This window comes from Lampris incognitus, chromosome 13, assembly GCF_029633865.1.
Source record: "Lampris incognitus isolate fLamInc1 chromosome 13, fLamInc1.hap2, whole genome shotgun sequence".
Taxonomy (NCBI): domain Eukaryota; kingdom Metazoa; phylum Chordata; class Actinopteri; order Lampriformes; family Lampridae; genus Lampris; species Lampris incognitus.
In genome coordinates this window covers 38,826,270-38,849,585 of record NC_079223.1, presented here as the reverse complement: position 1 = coordinate 38,849,585, position 23,316 = coordinate 38,826,270, and the positions used below count along the sequence as shown (strand labels likewise).

At 45.4% G+C, this 23,316-nt stretch overlaps 1 protein-coding gene across 1 annotated transcript in view; it reads right to left on the bottom strand.

The window, feature by feature from the left end:
- The window catches only part of cdh23 (cadherin-related 23), a 330,925-nt gene that overhangs the window by 16,386 nt on the left and 291,223 nt on the right, over positions 1 to 23,316 (bottom strand). The window contains exons 38-55 of the mRNA XM_056291725.1: positions 12,656 to 12,877; positions 12,297 to 12,416; positions 11,914 to 12,094; positions 11,662 to 11,795; positions 10,871 to 11,080; positions 9,962 to 10,069; positions 8,760 to 8,862; positions 8,092 to 8,217; positions 7,770 to 7,973; positions 7,041 to 7,499; positions 6,773 to 6,889; positions 6,419 to 6,643; positions 5,654 to 5,823; positions 3,274 to 3,411; positions 2,591 to 2,710; positions 2,133 to 2,310; positions 1,784 to 1,995; positions 50 to 244 (exon numbers count right to left, since the gene is read on the bottom strand). Coding sequence (XP_056147700.1) covers positions 50 to 244; positions 1,784 to 1,995; positions 2,133 to 2,310; positions 2,591 to 2,710; positions 3,274 to 3,411; positions 5,654 to 5,823; positions 6,419 to 6,643; positions 6,773 to 6,889; positions 7,041 to 7,499; positions 7,770 to 7,973; positions 8,092 to 8,217; positions 8,760 to 8,862; positions 9,962 to 10,069; positions 10,871 to 11,080; positions 11,662 to 11,795; positions 11,914 to 12,094; positions 12,297 to 12,416; positions 12,656 to 12,877 — 3,222 coding nt within the window. The remainder of the gene's footprint in view (positions 1 to 49; positions 245 to 1,783; positions 1,996 to 2,132; positions 2,311 to 2,590; positions 2,711 to 3,273; positions 3,412 to 5,653; positions 5,824 to 6,418; positions 6,644 to 6,772; positions 6,890 to 7,040; positions 7,500 to 7,769; positions 7,974 to 8,091; positions 8,218 to 8,759; positions 8,863 to 9,961; positions 10,070 to 10,870; positions 11,081 to 11,661; positions 11,796 to 11,913; positions 12,095 to 12,296; positions 12,417 to 12,655; positions 12,878 to 23,316) is intronic.

Genomic DNA, 23,316 nt, shown 5'->3' with positions numbered 1-23,316 from the left:
TATACCCACATGTACTCATACAGACACATGGACAGCTTGGAGGACTCACGCTGTGCAGAGCCTGTTTCTCCCGGTCCAGTTTGACAGCTGTGGTGATGACTCCTGTCAAGGCATCAATGTGGAAGTTTTCCCAGTCTCTGTTCCCTGCTCCAGTCTGCAGGAAGGCATAGCGCACCTCTCCATTCACCCCCTCATCTCCATCTGTGGCAAACACCTCGTACACCAACAGGCCTGGGGGCTGCTCCTAAATAAGTTAAGGAGAGACTAAGTATGTACTTGTGCACCTGCCTGTGTACCTATCTTTGCTATGGATCAAAAAGAGTACAAGCATGTTTACATTAGAGCACTCTTAAGTTTCCTGGGAACCCTCTTTTGCTAGTATCCACTCCTAAATTACTAAACAGGTGGATGCAAGCTATCTTCTAAATTAAAAAAAAAACTGTATTATGTCTACTAACTGGTAAACAAGTTTATATAACTGAATATAGTATAAAAAAAATCTCCCTCTCGCCCTTTTTTGGGTGGTGTGTGTCTTCCTCAAGTTCGGGTCCTCTACAAGAGGCCTGGGAGTTTGAAGGTTCTGCATGGTATCTTAGCTGTGCCTAGGACCACACTCTTCTGGACAGAGACCTCAGATGTTGTTCCTGGAATCTGATGGAGCCCCTCTACCAGTTTGGGTGTCACAGCCCCTAGTGCTCCTATTACCACTGGGACTTCTGTGGATTTCACCTTCCACAGCTGATCTAGTTCTTCCTTCAGCCCTTGGTATTTCTCTAGCTTCTCATGTTCTTTCTTCCTGATGTTGCAGTCGCTCAGGATAACTATATCAATCACTGCTGCTGTCTTCTGTTCCTTGTTGACCACCACAATGTCTGGTTGGTTAGCCAGCACCTGCTTGTCAGTCTGGAACTTGAACTCCCACAGGATCTTAGCTCTGCCATTCTCAACCACCTTTGGTGGTGTCTCCCATTTGGACTTGGGGACCTCCAGCTTGTATTCAGTATAGATGTTCCTGTACACTATCCTAGCCACTTGGTTATGCCTTTCAGTGTACACTTTTCCAGCTATCATCTTACACCCTGCTACTAAGTGCTGGACTGTCTCAGGGGCGTCTTTGCACAGCCTGCATCTTGGGTCTTATCTAGTGTGGTAGACCCCCTGCCTCAATCAATCTGGTCCTGAGTGCCTGTTTTTGTGCTGCTACGATCACAGCCTCTGTGCTGTCCTTCAGTCCAGCCTTTTCTAGCCACTGGTAGGATTTCTCGATATCAGCTACGTCTTCTATCTGTTGATGGTACATCCCATGGAGGGGCTTGTTCTTCCATGATACCTCCTCTTCTTCTTCCTCTGCACTCTCTGTATTCTGCTGCCTGAGGTACTCACTCAGCAGTTCATCATATATATATATATATATCCATCCATTACCTGAACTGCTTATCCTGCTCTCAGGGTTGCGGGGATGCTGGAGCCTATTCATATATATGTATATATATATAGACAGCTGATGATTGCTTATGGCATGAAACAGGCTTGTACTGTCTCATAAAGAATTTACTTGACTTACTGGATTATGTATACACACACACACACACACACACACACACACACACACACACACACACACATACATAATCCAGTGAGTCAAGTAAATTCGTTGAGTGTTTCTTTTAACAAAGTTATATATATGCAGCAGTTCATATATATTTATTTATTGACTCCTGTCCCATCTGACACACACACCTCTACCAACAGCAACACACAACACACGTGCCTTCACAAATACCTCTAAGATATGCATGATGGTCCCATTGGTGGGCCTGACAAACACAGGTCTGTTGTCGTTGACATCTATGACAGTGATGTGTAGGGAGGCCGTGCCCCACAGAGGAGGACGCCCCTGGTCTGTCGCCACTACCGTCAGGTTGAAACGCTCAAATGACTGAAGCAGGCGCAGAGAACGCACCAGTCCTGTGTCTGGGTCCAGACTGAATGCATCTAAAGGGACACAGCAGGGCAAGAGATGAAAATGTAGATGGGAGGTTAAGTCCAGGCCCACATAGCCTGCATATATGGGTGGTTGCTTGAATGTCTGCGTGTATGGGTGTGTGTTTGTATCTGTTTTGAGTTCATACCTGCCCCAGGTCCCTGCAGGCTGTAGATCAGCAGTCCGTTTTCTCCCTCGTCCAGGTCAGTGGCGCTAAGGGTGATAACCGATGTCCCACTGGGCTCATTCTCAAACACACTGGTGCTGAACACTCTCTCAGAGAAACGTGGACGGAAATCATTCACATCTAGAACCGTTACCAGGACCTGAGAATAACCAACAGCATTTTTGGGACATTGAGTACACACACATACATACAGATTATTCCAGATTAAGGTATATATTTTGGTTCAGCTCTAAATAGGTCTTTATTTGTGTGCTTGCTTCAGCAGGAAGCACCAACTCATGACCAAAATACTTGGGGTATTCCATGTAATAACATAATAATGGTCATGTTAATGGACCCATCATTTGGATCTACTCAGAGATGTCTATACGAGCTCATTCCCCGATACTATGACCTCTCTGTAGGGTCAGGGTCCCTACCTGAACTGAGTTCTCTCTTCTGTTGTTGGGGCTGCCACCGGGATTGTCCCGGGCGATAGCTGTGAGTGTGTAGTGGTCCTTGGTTTCTCTGTCCAGAGGGGAGAGGATGTAGATATCTCCCTGGGACAAAGGAGTGTAGATGATTAGGAAGGAAGAACAGACAGGGTGGGGTGTGGTAGCATAATGCCATGGGGCTTCTGTATTGAGATTGTGTGTGAGTGTGTGTTTGTGTGTGTGTGTGTTGTGTGTGTGTGTGTGTGTGTGTGTGTGTGTGTGTGTGTGTGTGTTTGTGTTTGTGTTTGTGTGGAAATGGATTACAGTGCAAGGGTCATTTATTCAGATTAATAGCCTTCTGCACAGAGCCGTAAGCCGTTTGTTTGAAATTTCATTTCCCGGCAGGATGATGGCACACAAAAACAGCTTATACTGTACAACAATGCTGGCAGAGAAAACATCCCCTTCAATGACTACTTAACCTCAGTGACTCATTAACAAGGTTGGACTTTTCTCATCAGCGAGCCCAAATTGAATCTGCTGTGTTTTTTCTTATGTATTCAAAAGGATATGCTTTAGGGAGCTCCTCCTGATCTTACTTGGGCCACATCAGCATGGTTATCCATTTCATTTGCTTGTAAAAAAGGGAGAGATAAAAAAACATGAGCGAGAGATGAGGGCAAACTCACAGTGGAGGGAGTGATGCCGAATTTGCCTTCCCCATCTACCAGGCCATACTCAATGACAGAGAAGAGGCCGGAGTCTGCGTCTGTGGCACTGACTCGAACTATGATGGTGCCCAGGTCCACGTCTTCAAACACAGGCTTCTACAAAGAGAAATGAACACAAGAACACATCACAGAGAAACTAGCCCATTTCTCTTGTTTGGCTTGGAAACATCCAAATCAACTATTTTAACTATGCTAAATTTTATTTGCCATGTACTTTATTGTACTTTTTTCATCTGTTAGTGTTGACGATCAACACCAGTAGTGGAAAAGTATGTTGTAGTGAATAATTTACAACTCTTGACATCAACAATATCTCTTCTTTTTCTTTTCATTACCTATAAGAACACAATGACTAACTTTGGAGGGAAAGGGAATGGGAACAAAATTCAGTATTCTCACACAGGTGTGTTCAAGTCCAGGTCTAAGACAGAGGGCATTAGACCTTGAAAACACAACGAAACACAACAAAGTTCAAGCTCTGCGTTGAACCCATCCTATTGTATAGGAGCAGTGGACAGCTGCAGCGCCCGGGGACCAACTCCAGTTCTTCTTTCCATTGCCTTGCTCAGGGACACAGACAGGAGTATGAACCCTAACATGCATGTCTTTTTGACGGTGGGAGGAAACTGGAGCACCCGGAGGAAAACCACGCAGACACGGGGAGAACATACAAACTCCACACACAAAGGACCTGGAACGGCCTGGGGTTCGAACCCAGCACCTTCTTGCTGTGAAGCAACAGTTAATCACTAGGCCAAGTCTCCCACTTTGAATGAAAAAGAACTGACATTGGGTTTGGAGTAGTGAGCTGACCATAGTTCTTGTAAATACTCTTGTCTCCAATGCACCCAAAATGTATTCATTAGTCTCTGACGGTATCTCCGCCATTTTGTTAGCAGTTCTCCATCAACCTCTTGTGTGTCAATTGGTTGTGTTGACAGAGACAGCAGTGTAGTGAGTCTCTGACCAACTAAAAAATGGGCAGAAGTGAGCGGTGATGGCTCTTGACTATCTACATGCAAGAAGATTAATTGTCGAGACTTAATCATGGCTTCTGTCTTGGTAATAAGGGTTTGCATTTCCTCGTAAGTCAGGAAAGCTTCTCTCAGTACCTTCCAAATACAAGTTTTCATTGATTGCACTGAACGCTCCCACACTCCTCCTCACCAAGCCGCTCTTTCCATGATGTATTTCCAAGTATTTTTCTTTCCAGCAAACAATTCTTGCATCCCCCCCCTTTTCTCCCCAACTGTAACTGGCCAATTACCCCACTCTTCCGAGCTGTCCCAGTCGCTGCTCCACCCCCTCTGCTGATCCAGGGAGGGCTACAGACTACCACGTCTTCTCTGATACATGTGGAGTTGCCAGCCGCTTCTTTTCACCTGACAGTGAGGAGTTTCACCAGGGGGATGTAGCACGTGGGAGGATCACACTACCCCCCAGTCACCCCCCCCCCCGAAACAGGCATCCCGACCCACCAGAGGAGACGCTAGTGCAGCGACCAGGACACATACACACATTCGGCTTCCCACCCACAGATACGGCCAATTGTGTCTGTAGGGATGCCCAACCAAGCCAGAGGTAACATGGGAATTTGAACCAGCGATCCCTGTGTTGGTAGGCAACAGAATAGAACGCCACGCCACCCGGATGCTCGCATTTCCTTTCCTTTCATTTAGTGCCACATTAACTTCAAGTCTCTTTCAGCTCGTTTGGAGGTTTTCGCATAATCAGTATAGAATATCTAAGATTCCTCTTCTAGAGACAAATCGTCGAAACGACATTACAAATGACATCACAAATGCATCTGTAATCAATTCTGACACTAATTCCAGATGAACAGCTCTCATTACAGCACAGGTAAATAAGACTATGTATGACTTTTTGCCATGTGGTTTCACAATTAATGGGCCAGCAAAATCCACACCTGTATAGAAGATGTAGATTTTGGTTCAGATGTTTAGAGGCCTCTTAGAAAATACTATGATTTTGCCAAAACTGCCCTCATCTGAAACAAATTTCCTGTTTTGCTGTGCTCCTTGCAAATGGTTTAATGAGCAGCTATGAGTCTTGGATTTGCAGATAGTTTGTTATCAGAAAAGCTATAGCATTACATACAAGATGTTTAAATATAAGCAACATATCTCAGTGTATTTCATGCTTGTGTGATTACAAATTTAAACTTATTCAAATAAAACAGTAAGATACCCTGAAAAAGTAATAAAATAGCAAAAAAATATAGCAGTAAGGATTTTAGATAGATTTAAAAAGTAGCGTTATTCTACAATACTCCAGTCGTTGTAGTTAGTTACTTTACTTCCAGCCCTGTGTTGAATACCTGATAAGAGGGCTGTGTGAAGACAGGGTTGTTGTCATTGACATCCACTATGCGCAGGTAGACAGGCAACTCTGCTATCCTGGGAGGGCTGCCGTGGTCCTGGGCACGCACCGTGAAATTCAACCACTGAACCTGCTCAAAGTCCACTGTGCGGTTGGCCACAATCTTACCTGGAGAAGAATTAAGTAAAATTAAATTCAAGTTTCCTTTATTAATCCCTTTGGGGAAGTTCAGATACTGCAAATTAACCCCTCTTAGCTTTGATCTGTGTAGCTCGGAGCAGTGGGCTGCTGTCTTCATGCAGCGCCCAGGGACCAACTCCAGTTCTTTTCCCATTGCCTTGGTCGGGGGCACAGACAGGAGTATTAACCCTAACATGCATGTCTTTTTGATGGTGGGGGAAACTGGAGCACCCGGAGAAAACCCACCACAGACACGGGGGGAACATGCAAACTCCACACAGATGACAACCTGGGATGATCCCCTCAAGGTTGGACAGCCCCGGGTTTTGAACCCAGGAACTTCTTGCTGTGAGGCGACAGCGCTAACCACTGGGCCACCATGCCGGCCAAAAAAAATACACGTGTATTTAGTTACACAATATCTTTACGTCTGTATTTAGTAGAGGTGATCAGAGGAAGGATCAAACAGGAAGTACTGCATGTTGTGAATTGTACACCTCTTTTACTGAGAGTGAGTAATGAGCATTCCCACTATCTGGATTTTCCAGTTCTATCAATTTGTTAATTGCTGTGAAGTCTGTACCAGTTGAGGGTTCCTCCAGCCTGAGATATCCCCCTCGAGGCAAATGAAGTAGCTGGTAGATAACCTGGCCATTAGGGCCTTTGTCCGGGTCTACCGCTGACACTGAAAGCAGCGTAGTGCCTGGCTGAGCACCTTCTAGGATCTTCTCTGTGAAGTTGGCCACGCCGAAAGGTCGGAAACGAGGAGCGTTGTCGTTTACGTCCAACACGTTGATGGTTAGTCTTGCTAAAGAGGGGAAGGTGAGATAGACAAATGCAATAGATGGCAGGGGAGAACAAATGAGAACACAGATACAGGAAACTTCCAAAAAAATGTCTATAATGACGGTGGTTTGATGCTGGGGAAAAGTCTTACCGTTGGGAACGCTGACTGACTGGTCAATAACATCACTAGCATTGTCGTGGACTGACACGATAATCTCAAATGTCGCTACTAACTCTCTGTTGAGTGGGTTGCGCACAAACACAGCACCTGGAAATGGACAGATATTAAGTGTTGCTTTGTGTAAAGCACTTTTTTAGTCTATAAGGAAGAAAAGTGGAGGTAGTGAAGCTATGAATGTTTTTGACAACTTTTAAATTTGACATTAATATATCGTCTCTGAAACGGATCCATGTCTCACCCGTATGGAAGTCGATACCAAAGGACTCCTGCAGGCCATCCACGGGATTGTTCCCATCATCCTTTGCTTCTACTGAGATGATATAATACTCCAGCCGGGGTCGCAGGTCGGGGTCCTCAGCGGTCAGTGTAGCCACCACTTCACCCGGTGGCGTGGACTCGTTGACGTTTATCGTGGTTACGGGCTCAATAAATCGTGGTCGGGAGTCGTTTACATCGTCCAGGATGACCGTCAAAGTGGCCGTGCCTGAGAGAGGAGGTGTGCCACGGTCTGTCGCCACGATGACGAGGCGATAGGAGCTCCGTTCTTCACGGTTGAGGGTGGCGTTGCCCACCAGGACGGCGCCAGAGAGAGAGTCCACCACGAAGCGGTCCTGAGCGCCACTCTCCAGACGGTACATTAGCCAGCCATTAGCGCCTGAGTCAGCATCAGATGCCGACAGCTGGGTCACTACCACACCTAGGATCCACACAGTAGTCTGGTGAACAGGACATACATACACATACACACACACACACACACACACACACACACACACACACACACACACACCTGATCTGGGTGAGAGTTAATTTTACTCTGGGTACAATTCATTACTGTTACTATTAACAATACTATTTTCTATTCTATTCTACCAAGAGCTGCCTCTGTCTCGTCTCTCCATCACAAACACACACACACACACACACACACACACACGCACAATCATGCACACATGCATGCACGCACCACTGGGGCTGTTCTCTGGAAGTCGTATACTGAAGCTGGATGGGTTGAAGATTGGAGGGTTGTCGTTCTGGTCCAGGATGGTGACCGTTAGAGGAACGCTGCTGTTCAGACCCCCTATGTCCTCGCCAACCAGGAACAGCTCCACCCGGGGCTCCGCGAATGCCTCGCGGTCCAACTGTGCCCCCTGCCGCACCTGTATCACACCTAGACACGGGGGAGACAGAGAATGCAGTGGGGATAAAAACTCACCTTTGCAGTTTGAACTTGTAGAACATCTCGGTTACTGTATGGATGGGTGTGTGTGTATGTGTGTGTGTGTTACCAGTATCGGCATCCACAGTGAAAAGGTCCAGCCTGCTCCCCAGTAGCCGGTATTTGACCACAGCATTGGGTCCAACATCCTTGTCCTCAGCCAACACTGGACCATTCAGCACCGTTACAGTGCTGCCTGAGAGGGGGAGAAGCAGAACATGAGAAAAAAATGACTGATGTCAGTTTAAAGTGAGTAATTTAAACTATGGCCCTCTAAACATCTACGTATTTGCCCGTCCATCCATCTAGCTATTTATCCACCCAGTGATAAGGTCCGTCAGTCAGCTGATCAGTCATACAGTAAACCCAAAGGTTTTGATGAATGGAGTAGTCTACCACTCATCTGATATGGTAATGCATAGTTTAGCTTGGTTCTTCTGGTAAACCCCTTAACATTTGCAAACTTTACACACCAGCAAACCAAAATGAATAAGGATGGTTGAAATGAGTGTAAAATCATGATAATTCAGCAACCACATGGAGGCTGAAGTGTTTAATATCACATCTTATAAAATAATAGAAATAATAATAATAATAATAATAGTCTTCGATCCAATAAACAAATATACCAACAAGGCCAATTGTCTGGAGACAGTGTTCAACAAGGAATGTCAGACTGCAATTGTATGTTTGGCCTTTTTAAAGGAGGAGAAATAGACACACCAGGCGGGGTGCTACCTGCAGCAGAGTTCTCAGTGATCTCAGCCCTGTAGCTGCTCCTGCTGAATATCGGCCTATTGTCATTCTCATCCAAAATGGTGATCACCAAGAAGTCCGAGTCCTGGGGGGGGGGGGGGGGGGGGCATTGCATCGTAGTGGAGAGAGGGAGGGAGAAACAACGGGAGGAAGAAGAGGAGTAAAGGGATGATTATGACGTGGGGGAAGGGAAGAGATTAAAGGGGAGAGAGAGGAGACACACTTTAAAATGATCATCTCTCAAAGGGGTAAACTGTTTTTTAGTCCTAGCAAAGCAAACGGCGTTCGCTTTAAGGAGCCAGGATTGTACTTTGTGTTCTCAGTGGGTGTGTCATGTAACCCACTGAGGCAAACCAGTAGATTTCACTGGGCTGCCGGTTGATTATAGTTTACAGCACATAGTTAGCACTGTTCTTCGCTTCACTACAGAGGATGTGGTCCTGATATGTCAAGGGTATTTTACTGCATATCACTGCTGTAGTACAAATGTTTCATAAGCCCAAAATGAACCAATTATATAGCCTTACTTGAATGAGAAAAAGTTTATGTGGTTACCCCCCCCTCTTTCTCCCCAATTGTATTTTTTGGCCAATTACCCCACTCTTCCGAGCTGTCCTAGTCACTGCTCCACCCCCTCTGCCGATCCGGGGAGGGCTGCAGACTACCACATGCCTCCTCCGATATATGTGGAGTTGCCAGCCGCTTCTTTTCACCTGACAGTGAGGAGTTTCGCCAGGGGGACGTAGCGCGTGGGAGGATCCCGCTATTCCCCCCAGTTCCCCCTCCCCCCTGAACAGGCACCCCAGCCGACCAGAGGAGGTGCTAGTGCAGCGACCAGGACACATACACACATCCGGCTTCCCACCCGCAGACACGGCCAATTGTGTCTGTCTGTAGGGATGCCCGACCAAGCCGGAGGTAACACAAGGATTCAAACCGGCGATCCCTGTGTTGGTAGGCAATGGAATAGACCGCTACACCACCCGGATGCCCAGAAACCCACATTATTATCAAACCGCATCCATCTGAAAATGTGACTGTTACTCAAAAATTCCACAAAAGCCAAGGTTCTGAGAATACAAATTTGTGGCAACAGGCGATTCGCTAGTCTCTCTGGAGTGAGACAATACATGCATGCATGTTTAAGTGTGCTGCTTAGTGTGTGTATGGGAGCGACTGAATACCCGGCGAGCAATGCGAGGATTCTCAGGGTTGTCTTTGACAGTGATAGTGAGTCTGTACTCGGCCACCCGCTCCCTGTCCAGAGGTCTGTTCACCTGTACCACACCGGTCTGAGAGGTAGAGACAGGAGTAAAGTTGAGTAAAGCCAAAGATAAACTGTAATTCACAAATGACATAGAGGAGTCTCATTCAACGTTTTCTTTTTTGTACCTATCATGATAAAGGTAAATTCTTACAATTGTGTTGAACCACATACTTTCCTTAATTATCTGTATTAGTTTATTGGGAAAATTCCATCCATCCATTATCCAAACCATGGCCGGATTAACCCACCAGGGGGCCCCAGGGCATGCATGCCCCCCCCCCCCCGATTGTAGCTTGGGGCCCTGCGTCAATAGAGACTGTAGCTTGGTGCCCTACAGCAATATAGATTGTGGCTTGGACCCCGCATCAATAGTGATTGTAGCTTGGGGCCCCACATCAATAGAGACTTTGTAGCTTGGGGCCCTGCATCAGCAGAGACTGTAGCTTGGGGCCCTGCATCAGTAGAGACTGTAGCTTGGGGCCCCCACATCAGTAGAGACTAGCTTGGGCCCTGCATCGCGACGCAGGGTTGGAACAAACGTCTCTTGTAGGGCATGATTGGGGATGCTACTACACGCGAACACAATACCCCTGACCTTTTGGGGCCCTCGTGGTCCGGGGCACTCTCCTGGGATGCCCGGCCTGTAATCCAGCCTTGATGCAAACTTTTGACTTTTAATGTACTCCTCTCCATAGGGAGGTTAGACGACAGGGTCAGCTGCAGAAAAATAGCTCCTAATGCTGGCGAGGTTGCTTTTTACCCTGTTGAAAACCCTTTTCAACCAGCTTTCTGACATTGCCCCCATCGTTTCATCCCTATAGCTCACAGTGTCATTAATGTAGAAGGCTCCGTCTTGGTTGCCCGCAGTGATGTTGAAGGTGAGCAGAGCATTCCGTCCACTGTCGGCATCTTGAGCTCGGATTCTGGCCACAGATGTGTGTATGGTGGCGCCCTCACTCACACTGGTGTTGTAGGGCAAGTTCAGCAGGACTGGGTCATTGTCATTGATGTCTAGAACATGTACACCCACCACCACCTGGACAGACCACAGATGAAGATCAACCGATTAAAACTTCGAATGAGAGGAGGACTTAAAATGTATGGTTCATCTCAGATGATAGTCTGTGTCTTGTAAACTCCTCAGGTTAAATTGCATGAAGATCTGTGACCAGTAGATGCCGACTGACTAAAAAGCTGTTTTTGTGATTTGCAACACCACACAACAGAATTATCATAAGCATTGGACATCTGTATTTTATCATAAACGGTTCAACAACAAAATGATGGTTCAAATGCTGTGTGCAAAATTTTGAGGTGGCATTTTGGTTTAGTGCAGAGATGAAATAATACCCAATCCCCAAAATGAGGTTTTCTCGTGTTAGTTCTTACACTAAATAATGGGTGGAGTAATGCTGCAGGATTTCCACTGTGTATGAAAAAGTTGTATGGCAAGCTTCTTAACAGACATGGTACAGCACAACAGTTTTCGGGGCTCTGTGACAAGTTAGGCACCCCCTACTTTTTGTATATACATCATCAGTGCTGTACAATGTGAATGAAAATTCACAGCATGTGTGTGTTTGTGTGTGTGTGTGTGTGTGTGTGTAATAGGCCTACCGAGCTGCTGCGTGGTGGGTTGCCGAGATCTCGGGCTGTGATGGTGATGTTGTAAAAGGAAGTGGTCTCCCTGTCCAACTCCACATCTCGTCTCACACGCAACTCACCCTCCACAGGAGACACCATAAACTCATCTGACATAATGAGAAAGAAAACGAAAGAGAATTAGAGAATTATCAGTGTTAGAGAACTGATAATGGGTCACGATCTATCAACCCTCAGAGAACTGACAGAAACAGATCCAGCACTAACTCTGAAGGTCTCCGGCAGTTATGCTGTACTCCACTTTGCCATTGGGTCCAGAGTCCTCATCGGTGGCTTTGAGGGTCCAGACCCGAGGACCTGGCTGGCCTTCAGTCACCTCAAAAGGTCCCTCGTAATCTTTAGGGAAGGTGGGTGTCACATCATTCACATCTAAGACATTCACCAGCACCTATGGGAATGCATTACATGGAACCACAAAGAAAAAGGTGATGGTTATCACATATATCTACAGTGGTCTACAACATAAAAGATGCAAAATTGTTAGAATTAATAACTTTAATGGACACAGGCCATTCGTAACTATGAGTAGAAATAACGCCATGTTCATTACACAGAATTCAAATGGGAGTGCGTTTCATTTTTTTCCTTACTGTTGTGCTGGATGTCCGGCGAAGGGCAGGAATGGGACACTGGTCTGTTGCTGTGACAACCAGCGCATAGTGCCCGTTGCTAATCTCAAAATCTAGTTCCTTTACAGCAGTAATCCTGCCCTGAACACACACACACACACACACACACACACGCACACACACACACACACACACACGCACGCACGCACGCACGCACGCACACACACACACACACACACACACACACACACACACACACACACACACACACACACACACACACACACACACACACACACACACACCAAAAGTGAGAGGTGAGTATGTTGGTATTTGACAAGTACTCACAAAAATGTACAATAACTGTTATCACATCTTACAGTGATGTGGTTGATATGAAAGGTCTGGGCCAGGTTGCCGTGGGCGATAGCATATTGCAGGGTGCCATTAAGACTCTCGTCTGGGTCAATGGCTGTCACTGTGGCGATGGTGGCACCCACTGTGTCCGGGCCCTCGCTCAAAACTGTGACGTACTCTTCCTCAGGAAACTCTGGGGCATTGTCATTCTCGTCCACTATATGCACATAGATGGTGGTTGAGGTCTATGGGTGAGACACAGAGAAACATGGAAATAGTGATGACTTGTAACAATATCCACTATTTGCCTTTTTATAACTTTAATGGGTGGCTCACTTATGGTAGGATTGCTATTCACCCTTCTCCACTTGACTTGATAGCTCTTTTACCAGTCAGGCAAGTTGACTATGAATACATGTTCAGGTACACTGACTAGCGGAGCAGCTGGTAGTAAGCGGCTCCACAGAGGCAGCATGGCATCAAATGCCAAGGACCAATCATCGATGTTGTTGAGGGATGGGAGACTGCCCCCCCCCCCATGTCTCACCAAGACTTTTACAGACATATTGCTGTCAGCACCTACAACATGGTGGACATGTGATATATGCTTTCAGAGATTGCTCTGATGAAGGTCCGAAAGCTTAGTAGCTTTTCAAATAAATAAGTTTGCATTCAAAAAGAAGCATGCAGACTGCTTCTCTTTTTTTTAATCGTCACTTTATTTGACAAATAAATTAAATGTAGCCTCACTTGAGATCAAGGATTTCTTTATGAGAGCAAAAGTACATTTTTGAGTAAACTGTCTCAAAAAGGCACCCTCAAAAAGAAGAGGAAGAATGAAGAAGAAAAAAAGGTGAGAGGAATGGACAGAGTCAACTGCACAACAACCAAAGGATCAACTTCATCAAATTACTAACTAGTACAGGTGCATCTCAAAAAAATTAGAATATTGTGGAAAAGTTCATTATTTTCTGTAATTTAATTCAAAAAGTGAAACTTTCATATATTCTAGATGCATTACACATAAAGTGAAATATGTCAAGCCTTTTTGTTTTTATCTTGATGATTACAGCTTACAGCTCATGAAAATCAAAAATCCAGTATCTCAAATTATTAGAATATTACATAAAACCATTATGGAGATGCTGACTTCATTTTCCAGCAGGACTTGGCACCTGCCCACAGTGCCAAAACTACTAGTAACTGGATTAATTACCATGGCATTACTGTGCTTGATTGGCCAGCCAACTCGCCTGACCTGAACCCCATACAGAATCTATGGGATTCAAGAGGAAGATGAGAGTCACCAGACCCAACAATGCAGACGAGCTGAAGGCTGCTATCAAAGCAACTTGGGCTTCCATAACACCTCAGCAACGCCACAGGCTGATTGCCTCCATGCCACATCGCATTGATGCAGTAATTAGTGCAAAAGGAGCCCCGACCAAGTATTGAGTGCATAAATGAACATACTTTTCAGAAAGTCGACATTTCTGTATTATAAATCCTTTTTTTGATTGGTTTTATGTAATATTCTAATAATTTGAGATACTGGATTTTTGATTTTCATCAGCTGTAAGCCGTAATCATCAAGATTAAAACAAAAAAGGCTTGACATATTTCACTTTATGTGTAATGAATCCACAATATATGAAAGTTTCACTTTTTGAATTAAATTACGGAAAATGATGACCTTTTCCACAATATTTTAATTTTTTGAGATGTACCTGTAGATTGGAAAGCAAAGACAGCATGGACATAGATTCCTGGATGAGTGCGTTTCTGCTCCTCCATTCTGGCCTCCTGCTCCTCCCAGTACCAATCCCATAACTACTACAGAGATGAGCTCTTAGGCCTGGCTAAGCAACACATGTCACTAGCCTTGGCACTAGGGGTTATTTACTCTACAGTGTGTATCAGTGTGAGTGAGTGAGTGAGTGAGTGAGTGAGTGAGTGAGTGAGTGAAAGAGAGAAAGAAACCGATAGAGACAGAGAAAGGGAGACCATGAATGTCCAAGACAGAAACAGGTCAAATGAGAGAGAGACCCTATGAGAGAGAGAGAGAGAGAGAGAGAGAGAGAGAGAGAGAGAGAGAGAGAGAGAGAACAGACTGACAGTGGGTGTAGAAGAGGGCGGGGAGGAGGCGTTTTTTGTGTATCAGGTTGCTTCCTGCAAACTACATCTCACTCCCCAAAGACAAGTCGTTGTTGTGAGAGAAATGGTAAAGTGACAAGAGACTGGCAAGTGACCTGTCACGTTTCGCCAAAATAGTTGTGACAAATACGTTGAAACCAACGGCAAATTGGAGTGATTGTTATCAATTTGCCTAATTAGCCTGGTTAAAAAAAAAACATCGTAAGGAATTTTCTGAACAAGAACAAGACGACGATGATTTCGGAATTTCAATGCCTGAGTCCAAGTTTGCGAAAGCGGTTCGTAACGTGGTTATGCCTCCTGGGGAGCGTTGTCGGTGGTAAGTGAAGCCCCGCACACCTTTGGGTTTGCGGGTGTTTATTATCATTACCCGTGGTGTAAAAGACTGTTTTTGGTTTAACAAAACTTTTTTTAAATTTTTTTTTCTTCAAATCGATTTACTCGCTAGGTAAGAGCAGTTCACCTGCTACGGGCCACCATCAAGTAAATGTCAGCTAATTTAATGTTTCGGGAGCAGCAGCGCGTGTTTACTCGCGACAAGGCGGCGTGAGTAAAGCAGCCCCCCCCCGTGATGCCAACTTTTGTATCCCCTTTATCTGCGGGGTCCCCCAGGTACGCGCATGTGCTCAGCTAAGGCGGACCTAACCCGTTTCTATTCATGTAGGTTTTAAAAAAAAAATTTTTTTTTTTAGATCGACAAGATTTTATAAAGCAGTATATCGTAAGCAACTTTTCCCATTCGCAGTTCGCCTATCTCACTTTGTAAAACAGTGCCGGTAATCTAAAAATAGAAGAAAAAAAACGAATTTAAGGGGGAAAAGGACGTTTCACTGGTATAATCTCTTGGGGATATAAACATGCAAATCCCCCAAATATTTTCCCAAGCCAAGGGAATACTCTTGGGGATACAAAATTTGGCACCACACCCCCGGCGATTAGGCGCTTAACACGATTGTTTTTTTGCACCATGCCTTCAGTATATTACAACCTTGGTGTCACACAACATAAGGTTTTATCTATCTATCAAACAAATCTCCAGCCGCGTTCGTTTCCTGTTTTTTACTAAAAATAAAGTCACAGAAATGACTGCAGAGTAAGGGTAAGAGAAAATACTATTAATCAACCGTTTTTACACATGCGCTGTGTCTTTCAGTAATATATCAGTTGGGTAAATACTAAGGTTTGTTTTCTTCCGATCACGTCTGTGGTTGTTTTGAGTTCCGCCGTGCTCCTGAGACGGAACATCTGGCGGGGGTTTGTTTAAACTCCCACCGCTCCCCAGAGGGAGGGGGGGGGGCAGCTGTTGCCCCGCCGCACAGCGTGCTGAAACCTCGGGTTATCACTTCCAGCTCTATAGTATTGGGTCCATTCAGATAAGCGCAGGTGATAAGCCCGTTAAGGAGCACTACCACAATGTACGGGGCACAGCGGTGTTGAGGAAGGCAGGTTAGGGCAGGACTCGACGTTTTTGTTGGAGCTAAACATGTTTTATTATTGTTCACTGCTGCCAAAACAAACCAGGGGCCTGACGTTGTCAATAAAGGACAAGCTCCACATCCTACTTTGCGTTGCCTCGCACGATTTCTTCTTTGTTTGGAAGTTCCTTCCTTCCATTTTATGAGGAAAACAGCAGTTTGTGCCACTGCCAATGGGCGTTTCCTTAAGTGGGCCACACTTCCACAGGACTGACTTGAGATAAGCAGAGTGGTATAATCGGTGTCTCCTTTCCCGTCATTCTGGATATGCATCTAGTTCTGTGCATAGCACAATGGCGTAGTCAGAAATGGTAGATAATGTAGACATTGTACTGGGGCCAGAGAGGATGTTACCCCCTCGTTCTCTCTCGAGCACTTTCTCCCCCTGTTTAGTGGACATGTTCATTGATTTCCCTTCCCTACACAGACAAATCATTACGAGGGCACAATGATTGATCATGGTTACCTGGGTCCCTCCCAACCACAGGAACAGGCCTTATTTGACTAAAGACACAGTGAGGAGAAAATAGATAGTCTCTTGGTGTGTGTCCGTGTGCCTGTGTTAGTGGTCTTCCTGCATGTGTGGTTTTAAATGTGTTTGCCTGTGTTTGTGTGCCAGAGAGTGACACACACACACACAGTTGGCAGACATGAGTGTGTGTTTGCATGCATGTTTGAGTGGCTATGTGTAGATGTTCATGTTGGGTGGTGGGTGTGCATGTGAGAAATATGAGGATAATGGAGATGTTTATTCCCAGTTTTGTGAGTTTTTCTATAGGCCAGACATGATCAAAACATCTTGATGGCATTTTGTGTTGTGATGTGTACACTGGCACTGAGGCAAAAGCACTGAACACTGATGATCTCTTGATGAGCTCAAGGACATAGCATTGACCACTGCTGACTTTGGCGCTGACTCTGTACCTACTCATATTAGTTAAGCTCCGCAGTCACAAACCATATGAATAATACTAAAATGAGAATAGTGAATCTAGCTAAAGAACACAAGAGAGCTAAGAAAAAAGTGGATACATAATTAAGCTAAATGAGAATGGATGAAGAAGTGCACTTACAAAAAGGGAAAAGGCATCCTAATAGAAGATGGAATAATCAAGGAAAGTTTGAGTATCAGGCAGACAAAAGGTCTGGCAAATCACATTTACCTGCACTTATCGGTTATATGGTGCTTTATACAGCAAGAAAGAATAAATGATTACGAGTCACAAGCTCAGCCTTGTCTTGACCATGATGACCCTCTCACTAGCCCATTTACTACTTCCTTTCGTGACTATTACATCGTGGGAATTAATACAGCCTTTTAAATACTGAAGTGGTGTAATATGGTTAGTGGTTTATTATGTCAGAAACTTCTGCTAAAACGGTTTCCCAGAACACATGTATTGTCATTGGGAAGTATGTGTGTGGTGGTTGTGGTGGAGTAATCTGGGATCCTCCGGCTAGTTTCATTTGCTAACGTGTAAGGGGTTGGCTAGTTACTCCCATTGCTGTAGGTGTGAGAAATGGGGGATGGATATGGCACTTATGTAAACGTTAAGCAGATGCTGGGGTTTATGTATATGAATGGATACTAGATAGACCAGTAGGGTTTTAGGGTGTAGTGCTGTACTGACAGCACTGTTGATGCAGAGTTATGCAATTGTTTATCTAAACGCAAACTGTCTAAAAGTTTTATATTTGAAAAAGATGAGTAGAGGCGAAAGGTCATGTTTAATTAATTCAAACCATGTTGCAAACACAAGTGTGAGAGAGCTGTCAGAAGCAACGTGTATGAAACAGGTGGCATTCAGAGGTTAAAGAACAATAGAGGGCCTGTGTCAGGGCCCTGAGGGGCTATCAGGATTTTGAGACTGGAGATCAGAGGAGGAGCAACTAGCTTTAGAATAGAGCCCAGACACAGGTGTCTGCTCGGCAGAGGAAAAGAAACATGTTTTTTCCAGACTTGAATCAATCTGGATTTGTAAAAACATAGCTAATCAAACGTTTGTTTTATCTGCCTTGATGATCAGTTGTGTAGTTTCTATCATATCAAGACAACAGTGTCAGTGGAGGTCTCACTTCTATAAGTGAGAAAAGTATGCAAAATTGACTTCTAAATATGTCCCTTTGATTGTCTGACCTTCTTATCTTATCCTATGTGAGACACTATCCATACACTTCACTAAAACAAATGATGAACAATCATCTACAGGCCAGTGGCCACTCTTTTAAGGAGGAGGATGTGCACATCCTTGATAGGGAGGAACGCTGGTTTGAACGGGGAGTCAAAGAGGCCATCTATGTGAAGAGGGAACGACCATCCCTGAACCGAGAGGGGGGCTAAGAGTACATCTCTCGCCATCTTACAGTGCTGTGATTGTAACTATTCCCCAATCCTCTGTGAATAGTACACATGGCCGTCGAAACTCTAGTTAATGGTCACACCCATATTTGCATATGAAGCTGGTCGTTGGTTTCGGTCGTTATACATCTGTCACCAACGCTGTGACTGCAACATTGACCATAATGCTGTGACTGCAACGCGCCCCAATCCTCTCTGAATAGTGCACATGGCCTTTGAAACTGGTCACACCCAGATTTGCATTATGAAACTGGTCGTTGGTTTCGGTCTATATAAGGGTGGGCATACCTGCAGTCAGTTTAGACTGAAAAGGTCACTTGAACCAAGTTGAGTTGAGTGACGAATCGTATCTGTCAATAAACGTTGTATCCAGATGAACTGATTCAATCTTTGATTTTCTTACCTGGATTACTGAGCATGCATCAAGATTAACAAGGGTGTTTTTACAAACTATTTGCAAACTGTGCTTCAGTCTGAACTTTTAATATCTGGTTTCCATATGGCTGGTAAGATGTTTTACCAGTGTTAGGTCCTGAATATACTCCGGAGCGGACGCGTAAGCGGGACAGCTGCGGACTCCGCGAACAAGTAGTACTTTGTTTATACTACTTACTGAAGTCCGCTTGGAGTACGCGTTTCGCACATGCGCAGTAGATCGACGTACGTATTTCCGTGCAAAATGGCGACATATGCAAGAGGAAGAAGAGCTGCTTTGTTTGTTGCATTTAGCACAGAGCGGAAAGCAAGAAAATGGTGTGTGCGGCCGCTCAATCACAACAGGACGTTGGTGCAGGAAATGCGTGTAATGGACGAGGAAACGCACCATCGGTATGTTCGGATGTAGTGTTTTAATGACGAATTATAAAGATGAGGGTAACGACGGACCGTCGGCGTCCGTATTTGTTTACCAGCGCATGCGCAGTTGCACCCTTGGAGGCGCGCGTACATCCTCTGATGACGAAATTTACGTCACGCGGACCCCCACGTTCTCGCGGACGCGGAAAGTATAACTTATGCTTTACTGCGTTCTAGCTGTGCTTCTCCATCTTCAGAGGTTATTGGCCCAACCTAGATTGAATCCATGCTGTTTTCACATCAAAACACGACTCTACCAGGCAAGAGGTCTGTGTGAAACCACAGCAAAAGGACCCAGTCTCACAGGAGAAATTACAAGAAGCGCCGTCAAAGGTGAATGCGGGGTGAGCAAGGCCAATGTGAAACGGGAGCGGAGATGGCCTTCTCCTCTCATTGTCTTATACGCAAGCCGGGAAAACCGCCACAGGGGAGACAATTTTGCTTTAATCACACACCCTGGTTTTCCTATTGCTCTTCCTGACACACAGCGGGTAGCGCAAAGTTCAGTCGCGCGCACACACACACACACACACACACACACACACACACACACACACACACACACACACACACACACACAGGCAGAGGGCTGTGCAGGGAAAACTGGCACACACATACAGGAAACCATTGACACAAACACACTGGCCATACGCATACTCCGTCAAGTACAACCAACACATGCATGAGAGTACACACACACACACACACACACACACACACACACACACACACACACACACACACACAGTTATTCAAAGAGCCAGGGTCACTGAAAGGTTAGCTACTGTATTTCCTATCCTGCAGAATATAAGTTAACCACTTGAGGCTGATTTTGACTTTTAGGTTCAAATTGTGTGTATCTTCCTTTTATGTATTGCCTGGCATAAAAGGCTGTCTCAGATTGCATCTGCCGTCTCCTGAGGACGATAGGGGCAGTGGCAGGAAAGAGCCCACAGTTGTAGAGTGTTATGGAGCCAAACGGGAAGGTGAGCTGGTGAGTGGAGCAGACAGAGTGGTGTTCGTGTGTCAGGACGGCTCAGGGAGGACCCCCCCCCATCCCAGCTCTCACCATTAAGTCTCTTGAAGACACACTGCCTCATATTTATCCCTCCCTCCTCCTATTTTTTTCTCTCTCTCACACACACACACACACACACACACACACGAGTGTGGCTGGCAAGCACACACACACTGTGATGCCATATCAGCAGGATGCTGATCACAAAATTGTATGTGCACACATTTTTGTAGTGCAATCCATCTCAAGGTATAATGATCACCCTCAAGCAATCTCTGATACACAAAGACACTTTCCCCGGCTTTCAGCGATGTGTTGATGTTAAACCAAACCACAAATAGTTATCGACAATGGATGGTTTAGTCTGAGAGAGATTTCATGAAGTTAAAAGGAGTCAGTTCAGACAACTCATCCCAGAGACATATTTACTGTTCCATGATTTATTTATTTTTTTGGAAGATTATTTTGTTGCATTTTCTGCCTTTATTTGGCAGTGATAGTCGAGAGAGAGAGAGAGAGAGAGGAAAGTCAGGGGATGACATGCAGCAAAGGGCCTGGGCCGGATTCGAACCCAGGCTGCTGCGGTAAGGACTCGGCCTTATGTGGTATGCGCTCTTATCAGGCGAGTCACCAGGGTGCCCCCTCTATGCTTTTTAATTTGTTGACTTTTGGCTTGTAATAAAAGCTAAAACTCAAGTTATTTTTTTACTTTTTTTTTGTATTGGTATGATTCACGTAACATGAAAGAATTCAACAATAGCGTGACGGGTTTAGTATTCATATTTTGCATTATACTCTAAGGAAAACAATGTAAATCTTAAACACAGGAAGTGGTCAAAAACTGACAGAGACAACTGTGTGGTGATGGGTGGTACAGAGATATCTGATGGCTGTCGTCGCGGTTGTTTCCTGAATGTAATGGAGACGGCGGGCAGGCACAAATCATGTCTGCTCTCCAGATACACTGACATCATCAGAATACAACCAAGTTATTTATAAGAATGATAACAACTTTGGCAGATGAGTATTGCAAAAAAAAAAAAAAAACCAAAACCCCAAAACAATCAACTAGTGAGCTCAGTGACCTGTAGCGCTTAGTACTGCTTTGACTGTTATACCTCACCACACACACACACTCTGATACATGCAAAAGAGAGATTTACATACTTTTTCCTCCCAAGGGCGCCCACCCCCATACTAGCCCCCTTCTCCTTTTCAAGTAATGGTAACTGTCTGTTATCTAACAGCATTTTAACTCTGTCAGGAGGCAAGGCTTGGTGTTCAGTACATTATGTGGCACCTCAAACCACAACATAAATACATAGCACAGGAAACCAAGTGAGCCGACACAGGATCACACAAAACCAGGAAGTATGCAGTGTGCACAAATAGTAGATGGAAAAGTTCTGCAGTCATTTGCTGTGTAAATAGAGACACTACTTATTGCAGACCACTCGACTCAAACTCTCAGACTCATTCGCAGAGAACTGCAGATTACGAACTAAACTCATTTAGCTGCCAGAATACATTGTCATCACATATCGGGACTATAAGCATCAAACTGAAGTATTTACCAAGGATCCATCTAAAACTATGTAAGTGGCAGCCCTGGCTCTATCAAATACAGCTAGTCCGAGCATCCGGGTGGCATAGCGGTCTCTTCCGTTAACTACCAACACAGGGATCGCCGGTTGGAATCCCTGTGTTACCTCCAACTTGGTTGGGCGTCCCTACAGACACAGTTGGCCGTGTCTGCGGGTGGGAAGCTGGATGTGGGTATGTGTCCTGGTCGCTACACTAGTGCCTCCTCTAGTCAGTCAGGGCGCCTGTTCGGGGAGACGGGGGAACTGGGGGGAATAGTGTGATCCTCCCACACGCTACGTCCCCCTGGCAAAACTCCTCACTGTCAGGTGAAAAGAAGTGGCTGGTGACTCCACATGTATCGGAGGAGGCACGTAGTAGTCTGCAGCCCTCCCCAGATCGGCAGAGGGGATGGAGCAGTGACCAGGATGGCTCGAAAGAGTGGAGTAATTAGCCAAGTACAATTGGGGAGAAAAGGGGGGGGTGAGGAAATATATATATATAATTGATATTCCGTTCCTCATTAGTTGAGCACTTATAACAACACCATTGACAGTTTCAGGGAAAAAAACAAAAACACATATATATACACACACACAGCTAGTCTGCAGTTTCATGAGATATTTCTTTGCCATTGAATATATATGTCAAATCGCTGGTGTAACCACTATGTTCCCATTGTTAACTGTTCATTCTAGCCAATGACGAGATTGCTCATACTGGCTCTTCGCTGAGTGTCACTGCCCCACACCTGCACTACATCTGCCCTGAGGGTGCGACTGCCAAATTGGAGTGTGACCAGAGAGGAGCCACCAAGTACTCTGCAGACATTGTGAAACACGTCTGGCTTTTCAACCGCCACAGTGACCAGCGCTGCCGCAGCAAAGTCGGCCCACGCAACACTGTCCCGGGCAGACACGGCCATGACAAACACAGTTCACTGCCAGGGATGCGTTATGAGTCCGGGGAACATAGCTTCTCGTTGATACTCGACAACGTGACCCAGCACGACCAGGGCCACTACTGCTGTGTGACCCTGGACATCCAGGTGACTAACAAACATAGCAGCCTCCTGCAGAAGCCCCTCAGCCATGTTGTGCTCCACATCACTCCACGTAAGGCACCGGGTGCAAAGTGTGTTTTTTGTTTACAAGTGCGACTTGGAATGTGTGATTATGTGTGTGTGTGGGTGTGTGTGGCGAGTTAGGCAATGACATCTCGCCTTATAAAATTCCTTAAAAA